The 25449-nt window shown below is 35.4% G+C and overlaps 1 protein-coding gene across 1 annotated transcript in view; it reads left to right on the top strand.

Annotated features, from left to right (window-relative positions):
- The window catches only part of TMTC2 (transmembrane O-mannosyltransferase targeting cadherins 2), a 221772-nt gene that overhangs the window by 186526 nt on the left and 9797 nt on the right, over nt 1-25449 (top strand). The window contains exons 10-11 of the mRNA XM_087723389.1: nt 3031-3145; nt 4520-4583. Coding sequence (XP_087579515.1) covers nt 3031-3145; nt 4520-4583 — 179 coding nt within the window. The remainder of the gene's footprint in view (nt 1-3030; nt 3146-4519; nt 4584-25449) is intronic.

Genomic DNA, 25449 nt, shown 5'->3' with positions numbered 1-25449 from the left:
ATAAAATCTTCAGTTTATTTCAAGCTCGAAATAAGGTATTTTAAGTTCAAAACATTTCAGATTAAAAATGTTTTATACATAACTATCAGGCTTCATTTATGATTGAAAGTTCTTTAAAATTAATTACCTTGGAAGAACAAATGGATGTATATGTGGAGGCTTGCCCTGGCATAACTATTATGGAAGGATGCATAGAATTAGACAATTAGAACCAGCATGTATATTACTCGGTCTGAGCATGTGTATCTTTGAAACTCTAATTATGGAATGTACATATCTGTTGGTCCTGAGCGTGTTTCTACTCTGTTGTGTTTGTGTGCATTTATATGTGTGTATGCAAGAGGGACCAGATAAACTGCATTGGACCATGCAGATGTTACATTACCCAGGTAATATCATCGGTATGAGTGAATGTGAGCTTTAGTCCCTGTCTGTATACAGTAGCTTGCCCTACCAGTTTTGTGTGTGTGTGTGTGGTTTTCTCTTTAGTAGTATCTTGATTAAGCTGTTATTTATTTACTGCTCAGTTGGTTGTCTGGTGTTAATTCTGGTGTCGATCACTGCTTATCTGAATATTTATTTATTTATTTATTTATTTATTTATTTATTTATTTATTAATTAATTATTAAAATTTATATGCTGCCCAATCCCGAAGGACTCCTGGCGGCTTACAAAAGAAGAAAAAGAGAAAGAAAAAAAATAAGAAAAAAGACAGTTTAAAAACACAAAACTGCATGCATTCATTCTAACCGGGGCTGGACCTCAACAATGAGGTCAACAGCCCCAGGCCTGCTGGAACAGCCAGATTTTTACAGCTTTCCTGAAGGCCATGAGAGTGGGTATGGTCCGGATCTCTGGGGGTAGCTGATTCCAGAGAGTCGGAGCAGCCACAGAGAAGGCTCTCCTTCGGGGGCCTGCCAGCCGACACTGTCTGACGGCATCTGAAGGAGGCCCAATCTGTGGGATCTTACTGGCCGCTGGGAGATATGTGGCAGTAGGCGGTCCCGAAGGTATGCTGGCTATAAGCTACGTTAGCTATAAGCTACTGGAAAGGATATATTCTGGTTTTTTTATTTCCTTTTAAATTTTCTTGTTGTTGTTGTCACTTTTGAATGGTATGTAAATGTGATTTATGTCTTGGTCTGTTGGTGATTGATTTGTCTGAATATCAAGCTTCCAGGAATTCCCTTGAGGATTTTGAGGATGCTTTCAGTTTCCCACTTGAAACTACGGTTGTGTCTGTCCATGTGTTGTAAATTTGCATAGTATCTCCTGATTGTTACTTGGTGTTCATGGATATAGTCTTCTATCTGTCTGTCCTACCTAGTAGCTGTTAAAATCCTTATACTTGTATATTGTAAATTGCTTCTGTTTTTTCTTCTTGGGTTTCTGGGTCTTTTTGTTTATTTAGGATGTTTTGAAAGGCTTTAGTTGGTTTGTGTGCTACAGTAATGCTGTATGGGTGTAACAGTCTGTTTGTTATTTCTGATACGTTTTTGACGTATGGCAGAGTTATCCTTTTTATAACTTTTGTTGGTTGGCTGAGAGCTCAGGCACTTTTTGCTAAAGCTGTATGTGTGTCCATTTTATTGGAAGATATTGTATAAGTGGCCTGTATCCTTTTTCTAGGGTTCCAAGTTGCAATGTGTTTGGGCTTATCTGAGTAACATTCTTACAGAGCTCTTACAAAGAAGTTGTTACTTTGATAAAGGAGCACTAGTTTCCATGTTTCTGCTGATTTTATGTGATTCCGTAGCTTGAAAACATATAGCAGTAATGCTACTGTTCACAATTGCTTAGCATGATTCAGTATGTTCATAGAGGCTTATACAGATAGTCGTTGATTTACAGCCATTTGTTTAGTTACTGTTTAAAGTTGCAACACTACTGAGAAAAGTGGCGTGACTGGGCCTTGCACTCATGACTGTCATAGCATTCTCACAAACACGCGATCAACGTTCACCTGCTAGGCAACCCTCATATTTACAATGGTTGCAGCATCCTGGGCTTATGTGATCACCATTTATGATCTTCCCAGCTGGCTTCCTGTAAGCCTAGTCATTGGGGAACCCAGGTTCACTTAATGACTGCGTGGTTCACCTAATAAGTTCAGTTGGCAAAAAATCAAGTGCAACCCACTTAACAATTGCCTTGCGTACCAATGGAAATTCTGTTCCCAATTGTGGTCATAAATTGAGAACTACCAGTAGATTTGATTCTTTTTAGTATACTGCAGGAGACAGGAAACAATGGCAAAAAAGTTCTGCCAAATAACACTCTTTATAATAACAACCACTGAGACTTCGAGTTAATTTCCCTTGAATAATACATTTTCCTAATAATTGCAAAGCATGTAATATTTCTGTGTTATAATAAAATTGATTATTTGCATTAAATGACTGTAATTATGCACTCACTTGATATAATTTACAACTGATCATGTAGCGTGTTGTTCTCTAGCTGAACCTGCAGAGTTTTTCTTTGTTAATGTTTTTAATTTTCTTCTTAATTCATTTTGGTTAACATAGCATGCAGTTAATAATTCACAATGCAAATTGTTCTCTTATTGTAAGTTTAACTGGATCAAATTGATCTTAGAGTGCTGAGAGTATTTTGGCATATTTTGTAATGCTTTGAAAAGAAACACTACAACCAAATTAAAATTAATCAGTAATTAATTGCTGCCCTCTAACTTGTCAACAAGCATAATGTTTTCTTCAGTTGTTCTAAAACTTACATTTAAGTTACTTGAAAATTAAAGAATTGTGCTGCATTTTTCCCTTCTGTTAATAGAAGGTTCTTTGCTTCAGCAAAGGCTTCCTTGAATAGAATTCAGAATAAGGTTGTCTTTTTTACTCCAAATTTACTTTTGCTTTTTACAGTATCCAAAACTGTTCCTTTTTGGAACATATTTGTCAATTGGAAAAGGGGAAGGAGAATCAGCAAAAAAGGGTCTTTCATAGAGTGATGTAGCCCTTGTCAGTGTTAAAGTGTGAGGTGTGCTGTAATTGTTAATATCTATTTTTCAGGCCAGTTTCTGTTAGAAGACTCTCGATTGATGGAAGCAGCAGAGATGGCCAAGAAAGCAGCTGAGTTGGATAATACAGAGTTTGATGTTGTGTTCAATGCGGCTCATATGCTTAGGTCTTTTTATTTCATTGTCTTCACCATCAATATTTTACTGCATAAAATTAACAAGTTTAATATGCATACAGTTTTTCTAGAATGAAAACAGAAGATCACATGGCATTTCTCAACTTCATGCTTGTATACATTGTATACATCCTGCTTTTTAAAATTATGGCTAAATCTGATTACTTTAATGAAGACAACTCACACTGAAATCCTGTGCCAATTTTGCCATTATTTCTTTTGCCACTTTTATTGGGGCTGTACAGAGTCTAATGCTTAAATAACCCAAAAAGTGATTACTACTACATTCCATTCCTGATAAATGAATATAGCAAATGAAGAAAACAAGTTTGGGAGAGATTTGGGGTCAACCCTCAATTTTAGAACAAACAATTGCTATTCACAACTTGGGTGGTGCAATAGTTCCAGTACTGAGCTAAGTTTTATGCACAGAAGCCAGTTGGGAGATTTTGTTATTCCCTTATGTTGTATCAGCGTCAGGCTCTGCAACCAGCTCCTCATCACATCATGCATTGATTGCTTCACTGTGTTGAATTAAGTGAATTCAGGGCAAAACAAGTAGATGCCGCAACCAAGCAGAATGAATGTTAATCATCAGTAAGAACAGGCGACCATTTTTTTTTTGTATGGGTGATCATATCATCTCTGAATTACTTATTCAGCTCTATCTCTTGAGATCATTTTTTTAATGTGTGTAAGCTAGAAGGTAACCCAAAATAGTTTTTGTGTCTATTCAAGAGTATCAACAAGCATTCTTTCCTCAGGCTCATTGTGTGTTTGTGTGTGTGTGCTTTTCTTTTTAAAGTGAATGCAGTGCTTTCTGCATTGACTTGTTTGCCCGCAGTTGCCATATACACATAGGCTAATCTATTCAGCTATATAGAATGTTGATGTCATCCAATTGAACGGCAAATTTACAAATAATTAATAGTGTTCCTAAAACAAGCACAACTGCTGGAACCATTTCTATCACTTTGCTTCATGCTACTGGTTTAGATATATTAAAATACTGTAGTTTGCTATATCTGTAATTGGGAACTACATTTTCATGTAACTTTAATGATTAGCCTACTGGGGTTTAACTTCCAATTTTAAAAGCTAAGACATGAATTAAAATTGTTTACAAGCTAATTTTTAATGCTATATATATATAGACTCAAATGTTTTGTATATACTAATGTGGACTTTGTAATTATATCAATTTCATTATTTAAAAACTGTATTTTAAGTTAATGAATCATTCACATCATAATCAGTAGCTGAAAATGTATTTTAACTATTAATGTCAATGATTAAATTATTTTTTTCTTTTTCCATTACCAGATTGAATTTCACTGAACTTGCCCTTTTTTCTTCTCTTAATAGACAAGCTAGTCTCAATGAAGCAGCTGAAAAATATTACAAAATGGCAGCTGAGCTAAGACCTAATGTAAGTACTTTCTTAAAGAAAATACATTACAGAGATGTTGAGCTAGCACGGAGAGAAAACCAATAGATTCTGAAGAATTATTAATAATAATGTTTTGGACTGTAAGCATCTTTTAAAAGCAACTCCCAGCAGCACTCTAATCAACCTTAACATTTGTCAAGTAATTATTGTAAATAATTATGTTGATAAAGTGATTATATATGCATGTTTTTCCCTTTCATTTGTGCATTTTAAATTTGGGTTCTTGATCATATTGTGAAGTGACAGCCGGGCTAACTTTACTGATTCCAAAAAGTGAAGGGGGAACCTGTTTCATTATCAGTTGTTCCTTTCTGGAATGAGATGAGGAAAGAGGATTCCATATTTTTTTTTGTTTGATCACAAAATTAAAAGGTATGGCAGGTACATTTTTGGCTGTCCTCAAAACTTTTTGATAATAGACAAGGTTTGTAGATTCACCATGGACCTAGAAAGGACTTTGAAAGTCTTCTAATATAATTCCATGCCTGTGTAGAATTCTCACATTAGCCTAGACAAATGGCTGATCAAGCAGCTATGATTTCCAGAGGCAGGCTATTCCATTGCTTAATAGCACTCATAGTCAGAAATTTTCTTCTTACTTCAATCTTAATCACTTTTCTTTCAGTCCAGCCATTGAAGTTTGCCTTACCTTAAGTATTACTGGGAATGAATACACAACTGTTTATTTGGACAGCTCTTCAAGTATTTAAAAATTACTGCCATGTTTCTCCTAAGCTTTTGCTTCTTTAGGCTAAAGATACCCAGATATTTTTAAAAAATTTCTACTTGTGAACAAAACCGCTCTCCTTAGAGATTATACTTCATTCCTGACTATAGACTTCTCCAGTTGTTAAAACAGCTTAGTCATCAGAATGGATAGTATATAGGAATATATTAATATCCAATATATTAACATGGTGCTATATGATCAACCAAGATATCACAAACATGCAAATGAGAATACATTTTTACTCTAAGGATTCAAATAGTTTCATTTGCAAAAATCAGAGACTATGCTTTCAAATGAAATCCGGTGTTAGAAGGAACAATATTTCTATAAAGATAGAACATTCAGGAATTGTGTTTGATATCTGAATTTTTTTTTCTAAAGCTATTATCTCGAAAGAAGGCTGCTGAAATTAATCACACATATGTTCTTAAAAAGTATAAACACTTCAAAGTATAACTCTGAAGTGTCAAATAAAAGCTGAGCAGATCATAGATTTTTCAGTCCCAACCACTGTGAGTGTCATGACCTACATCACACAATCTGACTAGTCTCATATGAGGTCTGTCAAACCTGTGACAGTTTTAAGCCCTATATCTTCATCAACTTGTCAAATGCAGCTGTTTCTACTCTACTCATTCAAAAAGATTTGATTAACTATTACATGTATATTAGCATAATAACACATGCATGCATGCAAACACTCATAATAAAAAATCTGGATATGCCTTTAAGCAAAATAAGTGCAGATCCATGGCATAATTTTATGAGCAATGGGAAGTATTTATAGATTGTGGGTTCTGCATATGTAAATGACTTCTATCTCTTTAATCCAAAATATTTTGTTCAGAAGTCTACCAAATAAAGCAAACTGCTGGTAAAAACAAAACTTCTCGCCATACATGGCATTTAGCTCAACAAGGAAACTTTCCTTGTGCCCCAACTTTCTGGAACATATTACCAAGAAACAATATTATTTTAATAACTAGTAAATTAGAAACACATTCTGGTCTTTCTAATAATAATCATGTGTTGTTTTCATGAATTATAGCATCATGTAGTTTGTTACCAACTTAAGTAATTAAAAGCCTGTTATGCTTCTTTCTAAGTAAGAATACTTTATTCTTTTCTGTGGTATATGATGATGCAATGAAATAATGTAACCATGCAGAACTGGTTTGAACAATTTGGATTCCATTTGCACCAAGATTAAATTATCAGATTAAGATCAGGTGAATCAAGGTTCAATTCCAACCCCCATCAGTAAGATCATGTCATGCCCCGTGGCACGACAAAACCGCACTAATCAAAAGAGCGGTGATTAAACCGCGTCGCTAAAGCCGCGACGTCATCACCATCACGCCCACCACCTGTGTAGCAAAGGGGAAAAAGTTGCAATACGTCACATGATGATGCTGTGATGACATGACTTTGACACCCCTGATGTATAGCCATGAATCAATCATCATGTTTGAAGAAAAAAACAAGCTATTTATTTAGTTAGTTAGTTTGTCAAACATGTAAAAAAATTACAGGTATAAGTACAAACATAAATATGAACACAGTAAATGGGTACGAATAAATGGAGACAGTAGGGCGGGGCAGTAGGCTCTTATGCACACCCCTTACAGACCTCTTAGGAATGGGGTGAGGTCAACATTAGACAGTCTTAGGTTAAAATTATGGGGGTTTGGGGATGTAACAACAGTCAGGTAGTGCATTCTGTTGCTGAAGTTGTATTTTCTGCAATTGAGTTTGGAGCAGTTTACCTTGATTTTGTATCTATTGTTTGCTTGTGTATTATTGTGGTTGAATCTCATTGACAGATAGGATGTTGTAGCAGATAATTTTGTGCACTATGCTTAGGTCAAAGCGTAGGCGGCATAGTTCTAGATTCTTTAAGCCCAAAATTTCAAGCTGGTGGCATAGGGTATTCTGTTGTGAATAGAGGAGTGGAGTAGTCTTCTCGTGAAATACCTTTGAACTCTCTCAATTGTATTAATATCCGATATACAGTGTGGATTCCAGGCAGACAAACTGTATTTGAGAATTGGTCTAGCAAAGGTTTTTTTTTTATGCCCCAGTTTGCAGTACAGGAGAAGAAGCATTGCAAGATTAGGTTGACAACTCTTAATGACTTTTTGGCAATGCTGTTACAATGAGCTCTGAATCTCAGTCTTATATATGATTATTAATAAATAACTTTCTCTCATGTCTGCATTAACTCTTGATTAGTGCTTGGAGAAACTCAGGTTCAAATGCACTGGTAGCTGTGAAAGTTTATTAGTAACTTCAAGCCAATCAGTCCTTTTCTGTCCAACCTATTTCTTCCTAAAGAAAAGGAAGAATTTAAATCTAAGATTCTTTGTAAAATTTGCTTTGTTTGGAGGTTTTCATTAGCTCCATCCAACTACAGTACTGTGGTGTGTCTTTCCCTTCAGGTTATTATTTTTTCATATTCCCATTTTGTTATTCACAATCATTCTTTTATTAATGGCTGAGTTATTAGTTATTAATTTTTGCGTTAAACACCATTCATTCTTGTTGTACCACACCCACTTCTTAAATAATGAATAACCAACACATTCAGCTTTAATGTTTTTCTGGCATATGCATCTCTCATTTCCTTGTAACAGATTAGCATTTGAGCATGGTACGTTTCTATATTCATTTCCCACATTTAAGACACAATAAAAATTAATCTACTTGTTTTAATGTTTTGTTGCCTAAGTATTTTTCACTCCATTTTCCTTGTACATCATATTCTTGGTCTTTGATATATTAATTTATAGGTCCATATTCCTTGTTGCCTCATAGACTTTTATTTACACTTTATTCAAATCATTCAGAGCCTCAGTCAACAACATGACCTTATTGGCATATTCTTTATTTTATTTTGATCATAATCTATTCCTGTGCTATTCCAATAAGAATTCATCCAAAGATTTTTCCAGGCACATTGAAAAAACTAATTCCCCTATAATTTTTGCATTATGTCATATTTTTATAAGGAAGTATTAATGGTATGCTTCCAAATATTAAGCCTAGGTGCAACCTTCATACACACATTAAGTTGTATCACATCCCCTAAACTACAAACTATACCTAATATTTAATATTTCTCCATTTACACTGGCAGCCCTGGGTTATTTTAGAATTTTTTTTTATTCTGCCTGCATTCTTTTTTTTAAAGGTGGTGAACATGCATAATATCCCTTACTCTATTTTCCCACAACAACACTTTGATTCCTGAAGTGTGACTAGAATGCATGGTTCCTAGTCCAGCACCTTAACTATTTCACTAAAATGGATCTCAATATTTTGCCACATTCAAATTGGCTCTCGGTGTTTTACAACATTCTCATAGCGTGCAATATTTCCTTTCATCATTTCTTTATAATCATTCTATATGTTCTCTTTACATTCATTCTGTTCTATATGTTAATTTTACACTCATTCTATTGTGAGAGTAATCCGTGTTTCAAGAACTGAACCTTCTCTTTATGAAGTAATTCTATTTTTACTCTAGTTTCTTACCCTTCTTCTTTTTCTATATCCATTTTTCTTCTCATCCATTTTTGCACCCTCACAAATATATTAAAATCTTTCATTATCTTGTATCTTTCACTAATTATCTGAGTCTTTCATAATTAAATAAGGCACACTTATAGGTTCATGTACTTGCCATGTATACATATGAGTTGATTTCTATTTGAAACTGTCACCTTAAATACTTAGCAATGTATTATTTTCATTAATTCTTTACTCTCAGAATGGCTTGATGGAATGGAATGTGTGGATGGCCTTGGGGAATGAAGGGAAGAGACGCTGCCTAGGAGACAGTCAGACAAGAGACACAGGAACCCCCAGTGGCTTAATGGTCAGAGAAAGAAACTAAGGAAAGAGCTGGTCTAATGGCTCAAGCAGTTAAAAATTGTAGTGGGAAGTTAGTGCCTTCAGATTTGCAAGATTCTCTTAATATAGCAGTACAATATAGTAGAATTAGATCACTTAGTCCTGTTTTTGCCCGGTTTACTTGGGAAAGCTGACACCCAGTTATTTTTCTCTTTCCTTCCCACCATTCATGAATCCAACAGAATATCTTTTCCTCTTGTTAGCTGATTATAATCATTCAGTATGTTTCATAATTTCCCTAAGGTCTCTGAATCATTTATATTCATGTCCACTGGAGCACAACATGCAGCTATCACCAATATATAGTTTTCTACATTGACATGCGCAAACAAAAATCTGGATGATGCAAATTCATTTTTTTTACCTGTTCATTCATTGTCAAACTTACTCTTTCACTTTTCCAGATGTATTTAAGTCCACAAGGTCAGACTATTTTCATTCCAATCAATTGCATCCCCCCTTCCCTTATTTTTATATAGTCAACATATTTATTTTGGTTCTAATACTTTTGCTTATTAACTCGAGGCCTACCATTTATTTCACTTGCATTCCAAATCTATTCTTCCATATGCCAAGTGTTCTGACCTAAGTCATGCTGGCAGGTGCAGGTACCAATAAAGTCTGTTTATTGCCAAGCTACACCACAGCAGACAGTCCTCCAGCGGTGCCAGCAAAGCTCCACCTCTATTTTCTCCAAAGCAACCACCCACAGTCCATGCAACCCAATCCCACAAAATAGGTCCAATAGTCACTAGAATTAGTCCTCAAGGCAAAGAGGAAGTGTGATGTCCACAAACAAGATCAGTGTTTGCAAAGCAAGGTTCATAATCCATAAACAAGGTTCAAAATCCACAAAGCAAGATTCAAAGTCTACATGCCTGAAGCGCGAATGTTAATTCCATGAAATAGGGTTTCTGAGGGCCAGGGAAGTGCATGCCAAACCGAACAGTTGTTTCTGACATCCCCTGCATCTATCTAAATCACCTTCTATTCCTTGTGAGGAGGGGCAAGAGTGCTTCCTCATGAACAGCATCACAGACCTCCTCTATACTTCCCTCTGCTCTGCTCTGCTCTGCATGCCAATGGATCAGGCAGCTATTTCTTGATGCAGGGGATCTGTTGTCTTTCACCGCCACTGATCATCATCAGTTGATTCTCCCCTGCTTTTATTAGGGCAGACAGCTCCATGGTGGTTATTGTTTCCGCAAATGTTGGACAGGTCTGGGACTGCATTGATCTCAGCCCCTGGGCTTTCCAGACATTATTGAATTTTGGCTGGCAGGGAACAAAAAAAGAGTCTTCTCTGTTGTGGCTCCTGCCCTTTGGAACATCTTACCCCCCCCCCCCCCCGAGGTGAAATTGGCTTCTACCATTCTAACCTTCTGTAAGGGCCTGAAGACCTGGCTCTGCCAGATGGTTTGGAGCCTCAATGGGGGAGCATCACACTGGAGGTAATTGATCAATTCAGAATCAATCCCACCTTCCCCACTGTGCATCTTTTCCCTCCCTCCATCCCTCCCTCCCTATCTTTTAACTATAATTTTATTTTTATTGTAATTTCCATTTTTATTGTTTTAAATTTATATTTTATGATTTTAATGTTTCTAATACTGTAAGCTGTCCAGAGTCCTGAGATGGGTGGCAAATAAATTGAACAAATAAAATACCTTACACATTGTTTGCATCTCACCATCTACAAAATATATACAATACAGAGAAAAATCAAAAGATGTATCATAAATAGCAGAAATTGCTTTGGAATTAATTGTGCTCCAGTTCATAGTTTAGTTTGATTGGTGAGATCATGCCAATTCAGTTCTAATAAAACTTCCAAGTGCGTCTAAATTATTAAGGAAACTTAATTGCTAATAACCATTGTTTATGATAGGTATAAGGAACCAGCAATGTACCACTTAATAGGTGTTGTTGGATACCAAAATTGAAGACAATTATTCTATTATCTTCTGTGTATTGCCTGGAAACATGTGGCTGCACCTTATAATGAAGGATTACTTTATACGAGTACTTGAAAATGTGTAATCATATGCTATTAGGAGCCCTCACCAAAAAAGAGGATTAGAAAAGACAGTTGTTTTTAAACACAGTAACTCTGCAAGAACAGTTGAATAAGAGTCACATCCTTAATTGGACTTCAGTTTCCTATTTCATAATAGTGAATCTTAGTAGTCCCTTAGAAACAACACAGTGGGTCCTAAACTGTCTATGTCTTTATCTCCAAAAGTATCATATGTGACTTTTAACTGTACTTATTTGATATCGATCAAAAATAAAGTCCATGAAATGTTGGATACATAGCAATGTAGTAACATCTGAAATTTAAACTTTGTGGTTGAACTCATTTTTTTTTAAAAAATTAACAAGATTTTTATTCTTGTAAAATATCTGGCACTTATTCAGCAAATATATTGTATTAGTTAGTTAGAATAGAGGATAAATTTTATTAATTTATATTGACATATGGCTTCCCATCTAACCAATATGACTCTGGGCAGCTAACAGGGATTGAAATAGAATTATAAGCACAATGTATATTGAAAAAATTAAAAACTCCATTCTCACTTAATTTTCAGCAAGTGGCTCTTAAGATATCATCCATAATTTTTTTATATTTGCAGTGCTTAATCTTTCTACTTATGTATATAATATTTTGGGAATAACTGTAAGTACATTCTTTCTGCATATGGAGTATATTTAAACTTTGGGAACCACCTTTAAGGATTAGCATGTTGCAGTTCAGATGAATTGTAAAATTCATAGTGTCCAAGGACACCATCATGTTCAAATTGCATTGGTCTCAAAATATTTTGACAATGTATTACAAAACAAAAACTCTCATGTGTGATAATTGCTATAATTTTGTATGGATAATGTTGGACTATTTCAGCTACTACTGATTGGAAAAGCAGAATTATATTTGATACTTGATCCAGGATGAATCAATTATACTTTGGGATGATCTGGGATAGTTAGGATGCCATAGTAAATTTTCAATGAGTTAATTACCATAACAGTTTGTTATGGGTGGGGGGGTCGTCCAGGACTACTCACCGTGGCGAACTTGCCATGGCTAATTTGCCATAGGACAACTTGCCGCAGGACAATTCAATGCTGTATTAAGCATTTCATTCAGGCACTTTTATTACTTTTTATATTATTTTATATTATTATTTTATTTTATACACATAAACACACCAACAGAACACATAAACACATTAACAAAAATAACCACATGACTTAAAAACAACATAGGAACAATAAGTTCCATCATATATCATACAGCAGTTCCGAATCGGTTTCTTTGCAGTTAGTGTTTTCCTTTCTATACATTTCTATCTTGCGTTTGTAATCTCGTTACTCATTATCCATTTTTATATACATTTCTTTATTTATTTATACTTAGCTACTTATGATCAAGTATTATTTACCTATATTGTGCTTTATATTTTTACTGTCATCTATTCTCTTACATGCAGTTATAGGTATACATTCACATAGTTATTCTTTTTCTTTGCCATTCTTATATTATTGTTATTCCATTTAAAAGGGTATAAGGTATAATATGGAATGTATTATTTACCATCCTTCACACCTGTTATGACACCATCTTATTTTCTCTTTCTTTTCTTTTCTCCCTCCCTTCCTTCTCTACTTCCTTCCTTCCTCCTCTCCTTCCCCTTCTTCCTTCCCTTACTTCTCCCCTACTTCTACCCTCTTTCTTCTCCTTCCTACCCTCTCTCCTTCTCTTTTTCTCTCTTCCTCCCTCCTTTCCTTCTCTTTCTCTCCCTTCCACCCACCTCTCCATATTTCTTTCTTCTTCCCCTACCTCTCCTCCACATTTCTTCTTCCTCTCCTACTGTCTCTCCTTCTCTCTCTCTCTCTCTCTCTCTCTCTCTCTCCCACCCTCCACTTCTTTCCCTTCCTTCGTCCCTGTATTCTCTACTTCCTTCCTCCCCTCCTTTCCTTCCTTCTTCCCTTCCTTTCTTTTTCTATTGTTATAGGTGTCTCTTTCAAATCCAGTTTATGTTTTCTTGAGGGTGTTATTTCCACAAGTCCATTTTTTTCATATCATTTCCTTTTTTCTCTATCATTTTACAGTCTATATGCCAGCTATCATCCTGATTTGATTTCACTAATCATGACCCCCTTGTTTTACTCATAATTATTATTTTTGAGAGTTGTTCTATTCTTTCAATGCTTTTTATTTCTTTGTTCCATCCATCTATACCAATTAACCCATATCTGGTCTACTTTCAATTTCTTAGGAATATTAAACATCTGGGCTCTCTCTTTTTTTTTTAGTGCGTTCAGTCCATTCAAGTTTATCGACATAATTGTTATTTCTTGATCCATCTTTAGTTGAGGTTGTTTCTTTTACTTCTAGTTTGTATCTGACTTTTCCATCTCGTGCCTTCCTTCTCTGCTCTCTCTCTTTCTTGCCTCTGTTCTTCTCTCCTGCTTCTTCCGCTGTCTTCTGATGTTTCTTCCACTTGACCTCTGTATTCTAGTTCCTCTTTGCTTCCTTGTTTTCCTTCCCTATTACAGTGTTCTTCATAGAATTTGTGTGCTTCTTCTAAATTCTCTATCTTATATCTTTTTCCTTGCCAAGATACCAGAACCCCTTCTGGTACCAGCCATCTGTACATTATTCTGTTTTTATTCAACTCATTTGTTAAAAATTGGTATTGCCTGCGTTGTTCCCGGATTCTCCTTGGGATCTGTTTAAGCATGGTCAGCTCTTTTCCCTGTAGTATAATCGTCTCTTCTCTGGTTTTTTTGTACACTTCATCTCTGGCAGTTTTCTTAGTGAATCTTACATGTACTTCTCTCGGCAGCCTATGTCTCCTTGCATAATTAGTATTCACCCTGTAAGCCTCATCAATTGTTCCTCTCAGTTCTTGTTCTGTTTTTTGGAGAAATTCAGTAAGGATATTAATCATTTTTCCTTTCAGATCTTCCTCCTTCTCTTCCGGTATGTTTTGAAATCTTAGGTAGAATGCCGCTTTTTCGTTTTCGAGTCGGATTATTGAAAATTCCAATTCTTTATTAAGTTGCCTATATTCTATTTCCATTTTTCCCATCTTCTGATCTGAGTCTTGTATTTTTTCTTCCATACATTGGATTTTCTGTTCGTTGATTGTTAAGGCATTCTGTATCTTTTCAACTTTATCATCTACATTTTTGATTGTTCCTTTCAATTCTCCCATTTCCTTTTTTAATTCTTCATGATTTTTCCTTTTCCTTATCTCTACTTGGCTTATAGCCAAGGTCTCCTGTGTCATCTGGAGCATCGATTGCATGTTTTGCATCGTAGGTGCTGGTCCCACTGATTCTGCCATATTCAGCGTTGCTGAACTCACATTGGGTATGGTCTTTTTCCCTAATTTTGATGAGGTTGCTATTTTTAACCCCCTTTTTTTGACCTTGCCCACGATTGGTTATAACTTTTACCTTATTTATACCTTGTCAGTAATATCAATAATATATTATAATTATTATAATTGTATAAACCAATATTCAACAACAATTCTACAATTATCCTTCCTTGGTATCACCTTTCAATACTTAAACAGTCCTATGTAATAATACTAGTAATATTCTATTTGATTAATTTGATTAGTAGATATCATAAATTTATATATCACACCCTATTCTTATATCAATAAATGTCTCTCAGTTTTGTCAGTTGTTCAATATTCAGTTCTAATAATTAGTCTCTCTAAGTCACTCTCTCCTTGGTGTCAGTGTTGATGTCCACGAAGCAAAAGACAGACCTCTATTTCTTGTCTCTGGCACTGCTCCAAGCTCCTAGTCAGTTCAATATCAACTACTTAAAAAATTCAACCCAGCGGCAGAAGGACTGGTAAGCAGAAAAAAAAAAAGGGAACTCTGTTTGCCAAACCTGACTATTATTCAGTCACTTCTTTAAACCTTCCAAATCCTTCTGGCAAATTTTATCCCCTGAAGTCCATGTCGAGATTTTGTTCTTACTGTGGCTGATTTTAAGGTTCCTGCGGCTGTCCCTTCCTGTCCGTTCTAACTCAGCCTCTTTGCACTGCTTCTTTTCAGCAAAATTAAACTGTAAAAAACAATCTCTCTCCCGGCTCCTTCTTCTCTCAGCTCACCCATTTTGCCAGTTTCGCGTTGCTTTCCTCTCTGGATTGTCGGCAATAATAACAAGCACCCGAATTCGTTTGCTTCTATTTCTGTTTCTTCCTTCTATGCGGCCGCCATTGCTCAGTCCTAACCAGATGGTAGGATATTTCTTTGTTCATTTAGGGGGGTTTCTCCTATCTGCCAGGGGATTTGCCTTACCACCCCGGCGTCTGCAGAATATCCCCTTTGATCTGCTGGTCTCTTCGGGATCAACAGTGCTCAAAAGTGAGCCCATACGAAGAAATTAGAGTTAGGGGTTAGAGGAGCTTCCTTACCCCGCTCTAGACACAGTGACGTCACCACCCGGAACCAGGCACTTTTATTATTGGTGACCACATTTTCATTGAAATTATTGAAACACTTGTATTTCTGGACTGACTTTATTATTATTGGCTACAGTTCTGTTGAAATTAATTTAAATTTTATATTTGTTGAATTGTCCCGCAGCGAGTTGTCCCGTGGTGAGTTGGCCATGGCAAGTTGGCTGGGCGAGATGTCTCAGTCTGATCAGAGGTTTTGAAACTTTAATCTTGCCTTTCTTATTATTGTTCTTCCTGTTAACTGTTTGCTTATTAATATATTATATAGATCTAAATTACAATTAGTTTTAATAGTTTAAAAATTTTGTGGGCTTGTTTCACAAGGGATTGGAAAATAATATTGTTGTAATATAGTAATCGGTATTCAACTAGGGGGCTAATATGTTTGTATGGGTTGGGGTTTTTCGATGCACTTTTTAAACATGTTTTGTGGCTTTTTGGTTTTTTTTAAAGAATTTGTATTTTTCACTTTAATATATTTTTTAATAAAATAAAAGTAGAAAAAAAAAGCAAAAGCAGAAATATCCTTATATATATATTAGTTGCACCACAGTATGAGTGTAGAAACTGGGGAGTTGATTGCCTTGGTTTTCAACTGAACTTCAAAATAAAATTTGAATTAAAATAGGAAGAAAAAGAAAAGGGGTTTAATCACTTGTTTTGTATTTATTAATCTTTTCTTATATAAAAACATAATTTTTCAGAAGGCATCTAATTAAGATACACATGCGCACGCGCGCACACACACACACACACACACACACGCACACTGTCTCAGGTATTGTTCCCATACTTTATATAAATCACTGTTTTCTCACTTTATCTAGAATATGGGAAGAAATACTACTTTCTGTAGCTAACAGCAGAATAAAGAACTTGTGGTTATACAATTACTGACAGCCCTAGCTAGCATAGAATCCTGTTATCAGAGTTCAGCAATATGCCTGCATCTCTGTCTTAATAAAATTATTGATGCAATTTGTTTTGGATTAATTAATTTGTTTTGGATTAATTGAGTGCATTAATCATTTGAAAGCATATACATTAATGTTAAGCTATTGTTGCTGGCTGATGCAGAGTAAAAGCAACTAATGTTCTAATTTAATCTACTTCTTTTTAAATCCTGTTTTGCAAGTTCTAGAAGTAAGTGTTTTCTAGGCTGCCATTTCAGAACAGAAATGGATAAGCATTCAGTCATATAAATTGCCCCCCCTAGTCTTGGGTTGTTACCCACTTACAATCTAGTTCCACAAATTAGGGAGGATCAGCTATGTATATTTTGTTATTTTTCTACACTTGATTTTTTTAAAGTCACTTTTCATTGCATATTTTGAGGAGTTCTTATTTTTACTCATCCTTATTTTTCTTATGCCTTTTCATCACAATTTGATCACAAGAAATTAAGTGCTTTCCTATCATGTGATTTATTGTCCATGTTGGATTCTCCCCAATATTATTTTTTCTTTACAATATTATTACTTTACAATAATAAAAAAGCTTGTTCCCCCCCCCTTCCCGATTCGACTTTACTCCTGAAACAGTTAAGTTTTTATTTGTTTGTATGTTTGGCTGCATGTTGCAATTTTTCAAAATGGGTCCCTGTACTTTGGCATTAGGCAACAGGCCAAATTTGAAATGAAATCCATATTAAACAGAACAAGAGCACATGAAAAACTGGCCATTATCGAAAATATAATTGGAAAGCCACGTGCAGGTATATTACAAGTCTCTCTCTCCATATATATATATGGAAAAGAAATTACTTGGTAGTTCAAAAAGTGATGACCAGGAGCTCAACTGCACCTATGTGTACTGTAACTGCATACAAAATATACATTGCTTAAATAGCATTGAAATGTTCCAATGTTATGTTTGGAAAGTGTCCTATTCAGTAGCTTTCCAGTCTTTCTCGCCTTTCTGTTCGCAAGCCTGGTTCTTGGCAAGCACATGTAGTATATCTCTTAAGGGCTATTTAAAATTGGCACAGTATTCTCCTTACGATAGTTAATTAAATGGTGCCTGTGCCAAGAAACCAAATCTAGCTTTAAGTTTGTGTGTGTGTGTATATTTGTGTCTTTGCTAGCTGATAATATAATTTTTTACTGCTCTATTTAAATTTTCAAAGCAATATTGCTTAACTTTCGACATATGTATATAATTTGATGTCACAATGTCTAGTGCAACCTTGACAAAGGAATGCAAACCAGAGAATTTAAAGTATATGTGCAGAAATATTATATCGGTATTCTAAGATCTCAGATCTTGGGGCACAGCTGAGTGTTCTCTCTCTCTCATTGGGAAAGTTCTTTCACAATAACAAGCATGTCTTGGCACTGAGAAATAATAAGCACACCTTCATCCTTCTCCCCTAAGTCCTTAGGATTGGTTCTGCCATTTCTAATTTAGTAACGAAACATGGGAAATTACTGCATCTCATGTAAAACTATGGATTAGAAATTAGTGAAGGGGAAGAAAAACAGAGACTCATTCACTTTGGTTCAAAGAATGGGTTTTGGCAGCACAATTGAACATTTCCTCTTTTTAGGCAAGGAAAGAAAAGCAGCTGTTGCTTTAAACCATTTTGTTTTCATCACAAAGTAAAAACTCCTTTTTTACACAGTACATAAATTTCATGTTCTTTATAATTGGCATGTCACTTTCTGACTTGTGTTTATTTATATTTTAAAATCCATATGCCCTTTCCTTTTCTGTTTCATGATTTAGATTTGTACATCTTTCTTGCAGAATGCAAACCTACAGATGCTTAGAAAAACATTCTTCCAGGAAGCATTTTGGTTCCCAATCAAGTCTACACACACACACACACACACACACACACACACACACACACACACACGCACACACACACACGGTGTTCCCTAAAGCCTCCCACCTAAGCCCAGCCAAGGTTTATTTCAGAGCTAGATCAGGTCAGCATGAGGCTGCAACCTCTTAAGACCATACATGTCAGAGAAAGTGAGAAAATGAATTAAAAGAACTTTGAGGAACTTTTGGCTGTTATAAATGTAGGACTCACGTGAATGTTAAATATTCTTTACATGTGACATGTTGTGTGTTTTCCTTTGTTGCGTTAAATCTAATATTTTTTTAACTGCACCGAATATTTATATGGATAATCGATATCATCCATATAAGATATTTGGTACAGCTAAGGAAACAGTATTGGATTTAATGCAACAAAGTACAAGACAAAACATGGTATTTATTGACTCCTTCTGGACTTCTTCCTTTACCACCATGCTGCATTTTTTTGCATATATTTTCCCACTAGATAACTGGTATATCTGACATTCTGTCAACTTTCATTAACAACTTTTGCCAAGAAATGACCCTACCATTGGGTAGAATGAAGTTGTTTCCTTAGGCAGCAGGAGTAGCAGCTGTCACACAACATTCCTCTTAAATTCTCTGCAAGAATTAATTGAAGCGCTTTAGTCTACTAGTTGCCCATCAACTTTAGTCCAGGCCAAAAACTCTAGGAGATAGATGCTTGCTGAATATTGATAATAGATGGGTAGACAGGCAAGCAGGCAGCATGTAGGTAGGTAGGTAGATGACAGACAGATATTAGCATCATACACACATGCAAATAGCACAGTTCACACTAACAGTATGTACATGAAAATAATGCTAAGATCTTTTGTTCTATACCCAACAATGCTTATATTCTCTTATGACAGATAGTTGCAGATAAAAGGCATAAAATATTGTGTATTGGGATGATTCTTCGAATTAGGATTGTCAAACTCAGCATGATTAATCCTAATGAAGTCTCACTCGCTAACTGATTAAGGGATATATCGTGACTGACTGTTAAACAATAACCTTTCCAAAATACTTTCCTCAGCAGTGCCACGGAACATATGCTGATCAGACATATCTGATTTGTAGTCCTTATCATTCTGAATATGATATGACAATGCTCATGATCAATTTAAAAATAATCATGAATATGATTAATCTTGAAAATACACAGGGTATGGATTTCTGTTTCTGATGAACACAATATGCTGACTCTGAGTCACTGGAATAAAAATTACCCGTGGTAAAATAGAATATAATCTAGCAGGTTTATTTGATAAAATCCAAATAGAGCTAAATGGCCAAGATTAACTACTAGTTAAAGATTGGAATGACATTTGAAGTAAATGTATGTCAAGGTTGATTTCCAAGCACAAGCAGAACATGCTTTGGAAGTGAGCCTTCACTACAAGAACATGTGGACATGGATCAACAGACCTATGTACTTTAATTTTCTGCTATGTGGACTGACAACCAGAAGGGGTAAAACAAGTTTTCATATATTTATAAATCTAAATTAAAATAGTCCACAAGGAACAGAAGTTGACAACAGCCAAACCACAGAGATTATTATTTGATAGTTCAATTTTTTAGATTTATATCTCGCCTTTCCTATAGGAGTTCAAGATGACAATCATGCCATGCCCTTTTCCAATATTTATTCATAAAACAGCCTTTTCAGACAGGTTGAAGGGAGAGAGAGAATGACTGGCCTCAAAGGATTCAATCGAGCCAGTTTGGTCTAGTGGTAGTCTAAGAACACCAGGCTAGAAAGCAAGAGGCCATGAGTTCTAGTCCCACCTTAGCAGGAAAACTAGCTGGGTGATCTTGGACCAGTCACTGTGTCTCAGCCCAATTCACATCTCAGGGTTGTTGTTGGGGGAAAATAGTAAGAAAAAGGTGTATTGGATATGCTTGCTGCCTTGAGTTATTTGAAAAAATAACATAATATAAAGTAAATAAAGAAAAAAATATCAACCATGCTTAGCAAACAACTTAACTGCTACTCCAGCAATTACCTTCATCATCTTTAAGAGGGAAAAAGAGATGATCTTGCATAAAGGAGGAACTAAGTTACCCCAGGAAAAATGAAAGTTTCAGTCTCTCTCCCCCATCTCTCTCCCTCTCTCCCCCTCCCCCTCCCCGCTCTCTCCCTTCCATTCTTTGACATTCTTCTTCTTTTTTGTATATGCTTGTATGGTGTAGGAGATGACCAGGCTGAGCCCGAGGGAATGGTCAAATGCATAATCACACATGAGACCCTACACACCCACAAGTGATCTAAGTCCAACCCATCTTGAATTCCTTATCTATTGCCAAGTTCCCTTAACCCTTAGTAATTCAGATTCTTGAAGAAAACGTAATTATGCAATAAATCTTTATATCCACTTGAACTGCCTGGATCTCCTGATTTCGTTGGCGCCTGACATACGGTATGGTATATCATACGAAAAGCATATCAAATCAAATAAAAAGATACCATATCAAAATTATCTGGAGAACATATTATCTATAAATAGAGCCCCAAATTCAGACAGATAAATGTAGATATATTCATTAAAGTTGATCGTTAGGTCTCTGAGGCCAGGAATTTAGAAACATCTCTCCCTAGCCATTTTCCTTGGTCAGCTGTTGTCTAAACCCATCAGTTTCTTTTAGGTATAAGATATTAGCAATAGCAATAGCAGTTAGACTTATATACCGCTTCATAGGGCTTTCAGCCCTCTCTAAGCGGTTTACAGAGTTAGCATATTGCCCCCACAGTCAGGGTCCTCATTTCACCCACCTCGGAAGGATGGAAGGCTGAGTCAACCTTGAGCCGGTGAGATTTGAACCGCCGAACTGCAGATAGCAGTCAGCTGAAGTGGCCTGCAGTACTGCACTCTAACCACTGTGCCACCTCGGCTCTATTGTATAGTAATTAGTAATGAAGAAAGTTTATTCTAGTAAGCTTTTGTATAAGCAGCTTTGTTATCATGCTATATTGCCTAGGTAGGATAAAAAGTCTTTGGGCAAACCCAGTCTTTGTCAAAGCGATAGAGTCAGTGTCAGATTTAGAAAAGCTCATGCTGCAGATTGGAAAAAAATGAATGAGAAGAGAATTACTCCAGATACCTATCAGTGGAATTTAGACAGAGGTATGTCCTGGCAGTCCCCTGTCTAGCCCATTTCTCAGACAGTTTTCATTATAGGCAGTGCAGTTTCCTCATGAACTTAACAATAAATGAACAGGAGAAGCTAATGATGGAACTAGCTCACAGAGCAACTGATAAGGAACAGGTATTATTGACTCACTTATGTAGTGTAACTGAGCCTATTACTAGGAGGTTATATTTTATTGGATGTATCAAACTTCTGATACAATATTAATATTGAAACATATCAGAAACATACTAACCTTTTTTAAAAAATAGGTCATAATGCAGATTCTGCAAAAATGATTGTGTAGTAGCAATAGTAAAAGTAAAGTACTTAGACTTATATACCGCTCCACAGTACTTTACAGCCCTTTCTAAGTGGTTTTTACAGAGTCAGCATATTACCCCCAGCAATCTGGGTCCTCATTTTACCGACCTTGGAAGGATGGAAGGCTGAGTCAACCTTGAGCTTCTCAGAATTGAACTGCCGAACTGCTGGCAGTCAGCAGAAGTAGTCTGTAGTACTGCATTCTAACCACTGTGCCATCACAACTCTTAGAAAGATCAGTCCATATTGACCGTAATTATATATAATCATCTATCACATATATATACTTTATCAGTGGCTCCTAGCATCAAATATAAAATGTACAAAAGATACAAAACTGCCTTTGATGTTGATTATAATTCTGATGCAATACAAAGTATAACCATATGTAAAGAGTGATTTACTATCTCCCCAACATATAGACAAAGGTCTTATATGTTCCAATGATTAAACTGTGTCTTGGGCATAAAAAGATACAGCTTGACTCCCATAAATAAAAATTGAATGATTTAAGTGTGCTTATATTTTCCATATGGCATATAATTATATGCAGAATAATTCTGAAAATATTTGGGCTAAAGAACCCAAAGGGAAGTTTAATTGTAAGCAATTTGTGATGTCTGGAACACATATGTGCTTTGTTTTTTCCAAAACTACATAACTATATCATTTAAAGGATTATAAATCTTTAAGAAGTGAGATAAAGCTAATTAAATAATATTTTAAATGTTTCCTTACAGAATGAAGTAATAATTATTTAGGGGTTTTCCCCACTGTGTATCAAGCTCTTGATATATAGCTGTTGAAAAAAAAATCTAAACTAATCCTTAGTTCTTTGGGAGACTGCATGTTACCACATATCAATATTTAATTGCCCAAAGTTGGGAATTTATATTTCAGCTGTATTTTAAACAACAAATAAAATTATATTGAAATGTAAACATGAGATAAAGCAAGTTCAGAAAGTGATATTTGAAAAAAAGTTTATACTGTAAAGGCAGATCCCAATTTGTTTTCAAGTTGAGCTAGCTGCTCTCTTTCCTGTACTTAATATTGTTGGATGGATAATTCTTGAATCAAATCTGGTATACAGATTGTCTTCAATATATGACTTCAATTGGGAATGGAATTCGATTGCTAAGTAATACAATCATTAAGTGGGTTGTGCTAGTTTTTGCTGTTTTGTTAAGCAAATCCAGCTTCCCACTGACTTTGCTTTTTGGAAACCAGCTGCAAGGTCCCAAGTAGTGATCATATGACCCTATACTTTGGAACCATCATACATATATGCTAGTTGCCAAGTGCCACATTTGGATCACATAACTGCAGGGGCACTGCAATAGTCATAACTGTGAGGACCAATGATAAATCACTTTTTTCAGCACCATCATAACTTTAAACAGACATTAAACAAATGGTGATAAGACAAGGTCTTATATGTTTATGTGTGAATTTTTTTCCTTTGCAGTATTTTACAAAAGAAGAAAAAATGACTTAATATGAATAAATATGAATAAAGAAGAACTGGCTTTTCTAACCATCTTCCTTATCTGCAAGCTGTGGTGTTCTATAGCAGCTTATCCTGCAATTGTTAATTAGATACTTAATAGACAGGTACATAACAAGGCAGATAATCCTTCAGCTAACTACCTGTATAGCCTTAGCTGTTTAAATCATTAGAGGGTAAAACTAACAGTTTAAATTAAGCCAAACTGACAATCACTGTAGATCTTTCAGTGTTAGAATGATATGGTTGCAATTATCTGCACATAGGAGCAGCCTAGACAGCATATTTTCTACCAATGTAAATTTCGTGGCCCTATTCTTTGTAGACTGCATGGAGTATGTAGAATGTTGTTTTCAAAAAGCCATTGATTGTCCCTTTTGATTCAGGTAAAACTTGTTTGATAATTGTGGTTGGCATAAACAATTTCTTTTTTCATATAATTTCATTAAGAATGTTAATTATAATACTAAAAACTAATACAATAAACTTAGAGAAAAAGAATGGAAAGAAAAAATGTGGGGGGGGGGAGAATATAATAAAAAGAACTATATAAAGAAGTTACTTCGAACCTTCATCACAACAAATTTAAATGTAAACAAATTTAATAACTCTTCAGCCCCTTTAAGATTAAATAGATATGTCTTCATCCCATATCCCAGATGTTATCTAAAAATAAATACATAAAACATCAATATTTAAATCCAGCAAAATCTCCATAAATATTTGCCAGTGCATTTCAAAAAATAACAAAAATAAAAACGTCTAACCTAGAACAAAGGAACCACATTTATATTCCTTTTATTTCTTAGAGTGCTACTTTTAATTCAATCAAATATTGTCATAGGCTTTGATTTTTCTTCAATTGTTCTGTATCCCATCCGACAGATTTTTTCAAGACTTAAACAAACCACTTTTGTAGATTTAATTGGAAATTATTTTCCAAGGCAGTTTGTTGGTTTATCATATGCATTTCCCTTTTGACTTTTAAAACTTCAGTCAGTTTCTTTCAATGTATCAAGTAAAGTGTCCTTTTCAAAATCATTCTCTTGGTCTGTCATTTATAGGTCCGCACTCTGTACGTACTCTGTCTTGTCAGATAAAATGTGTTCCACCTCTGTCATTTCATCATAAATAAAGTCTATCCAAGGAAGCACATATGATTACTGAAAGTGCTGATATTGTAGTTATCATCCTGTCATCTTCTTGCCAGGAGAGGCATCCAGAGCACATGTGGGCTACCCCGTTCTCTCCTTATGCAGAGAGGTTTTAAAGAATTGGTCTATTTACTTGTTCCTAGGTCTTTGCTGCAATCATTGGCTCTGCTTTTGTAGAGCCATCTTCAAGTCCCCATACCTTGTCCAGAAGCCCCTTGTAATAATTTCTAACTTTATTGTAACTGAATAAGATATACAAGGTATAGTAGTGTTCAAAACATTACACATTTTTAATCATGCAAGTACATTTTTATAATAATCACTTGAAAGAAGAGAAAGAGGTCATTTCTTTCGCATGACTTTCTATTATTTAAAGTTGGAGCTTTCTCCAACCTTCATATGAAATTCATATGAATATAAGTGTCCCAGAATAATTTTGCAGGATCCAATCTGAGTTGGTCACTGGAACCAGAAGTTTAATCTTCTGAGCTTCAGACTCGTGCTGGAGCCCATCCTCAGGGAAATTCTCCCAACCAGAATGTAAAATTAATATATTCCAGTTGCTTAAGCAGCATCACCAAGAACCTGAAGGACAGCTACATCTCCATATCTGTTGTGAAAGTAGCACATTGAGGTCTGTCAAAAAGAAAATGCCAATTCCAAAGTGATTCGGCAGTACATGGTTCTTTTTAACAATAAAAAAAATACTGTGTTGACATTTTGATTGCTTTCGAAAATCAAACACTGCAGCCTGGCAGTA

The sequence above is a fragment of the Thamnophis sirtalis genome, unplaced genomic scaffold (genome assembly GCF_051295495.1).
Source record: "Thamnophis sirtalis isolate CommonGarterSnake01/CBP01778 unplaced genomic scaffold, rThaSir2_p1.2 scaffold_9, whole genome shotgun sequence".
Classification (NCBI taxonomy): Eukaryota; Metazoa; Chordata; class Lepidosauria; order Squamata; family Natricidae; genus Thamnophis; species Thamnophis sirtalis.
The sequence above is the reverse complement of the archived record's forward strand: the minus strand, read 5'-3'. Positions and strand labels throughout refer to the sequence as shown.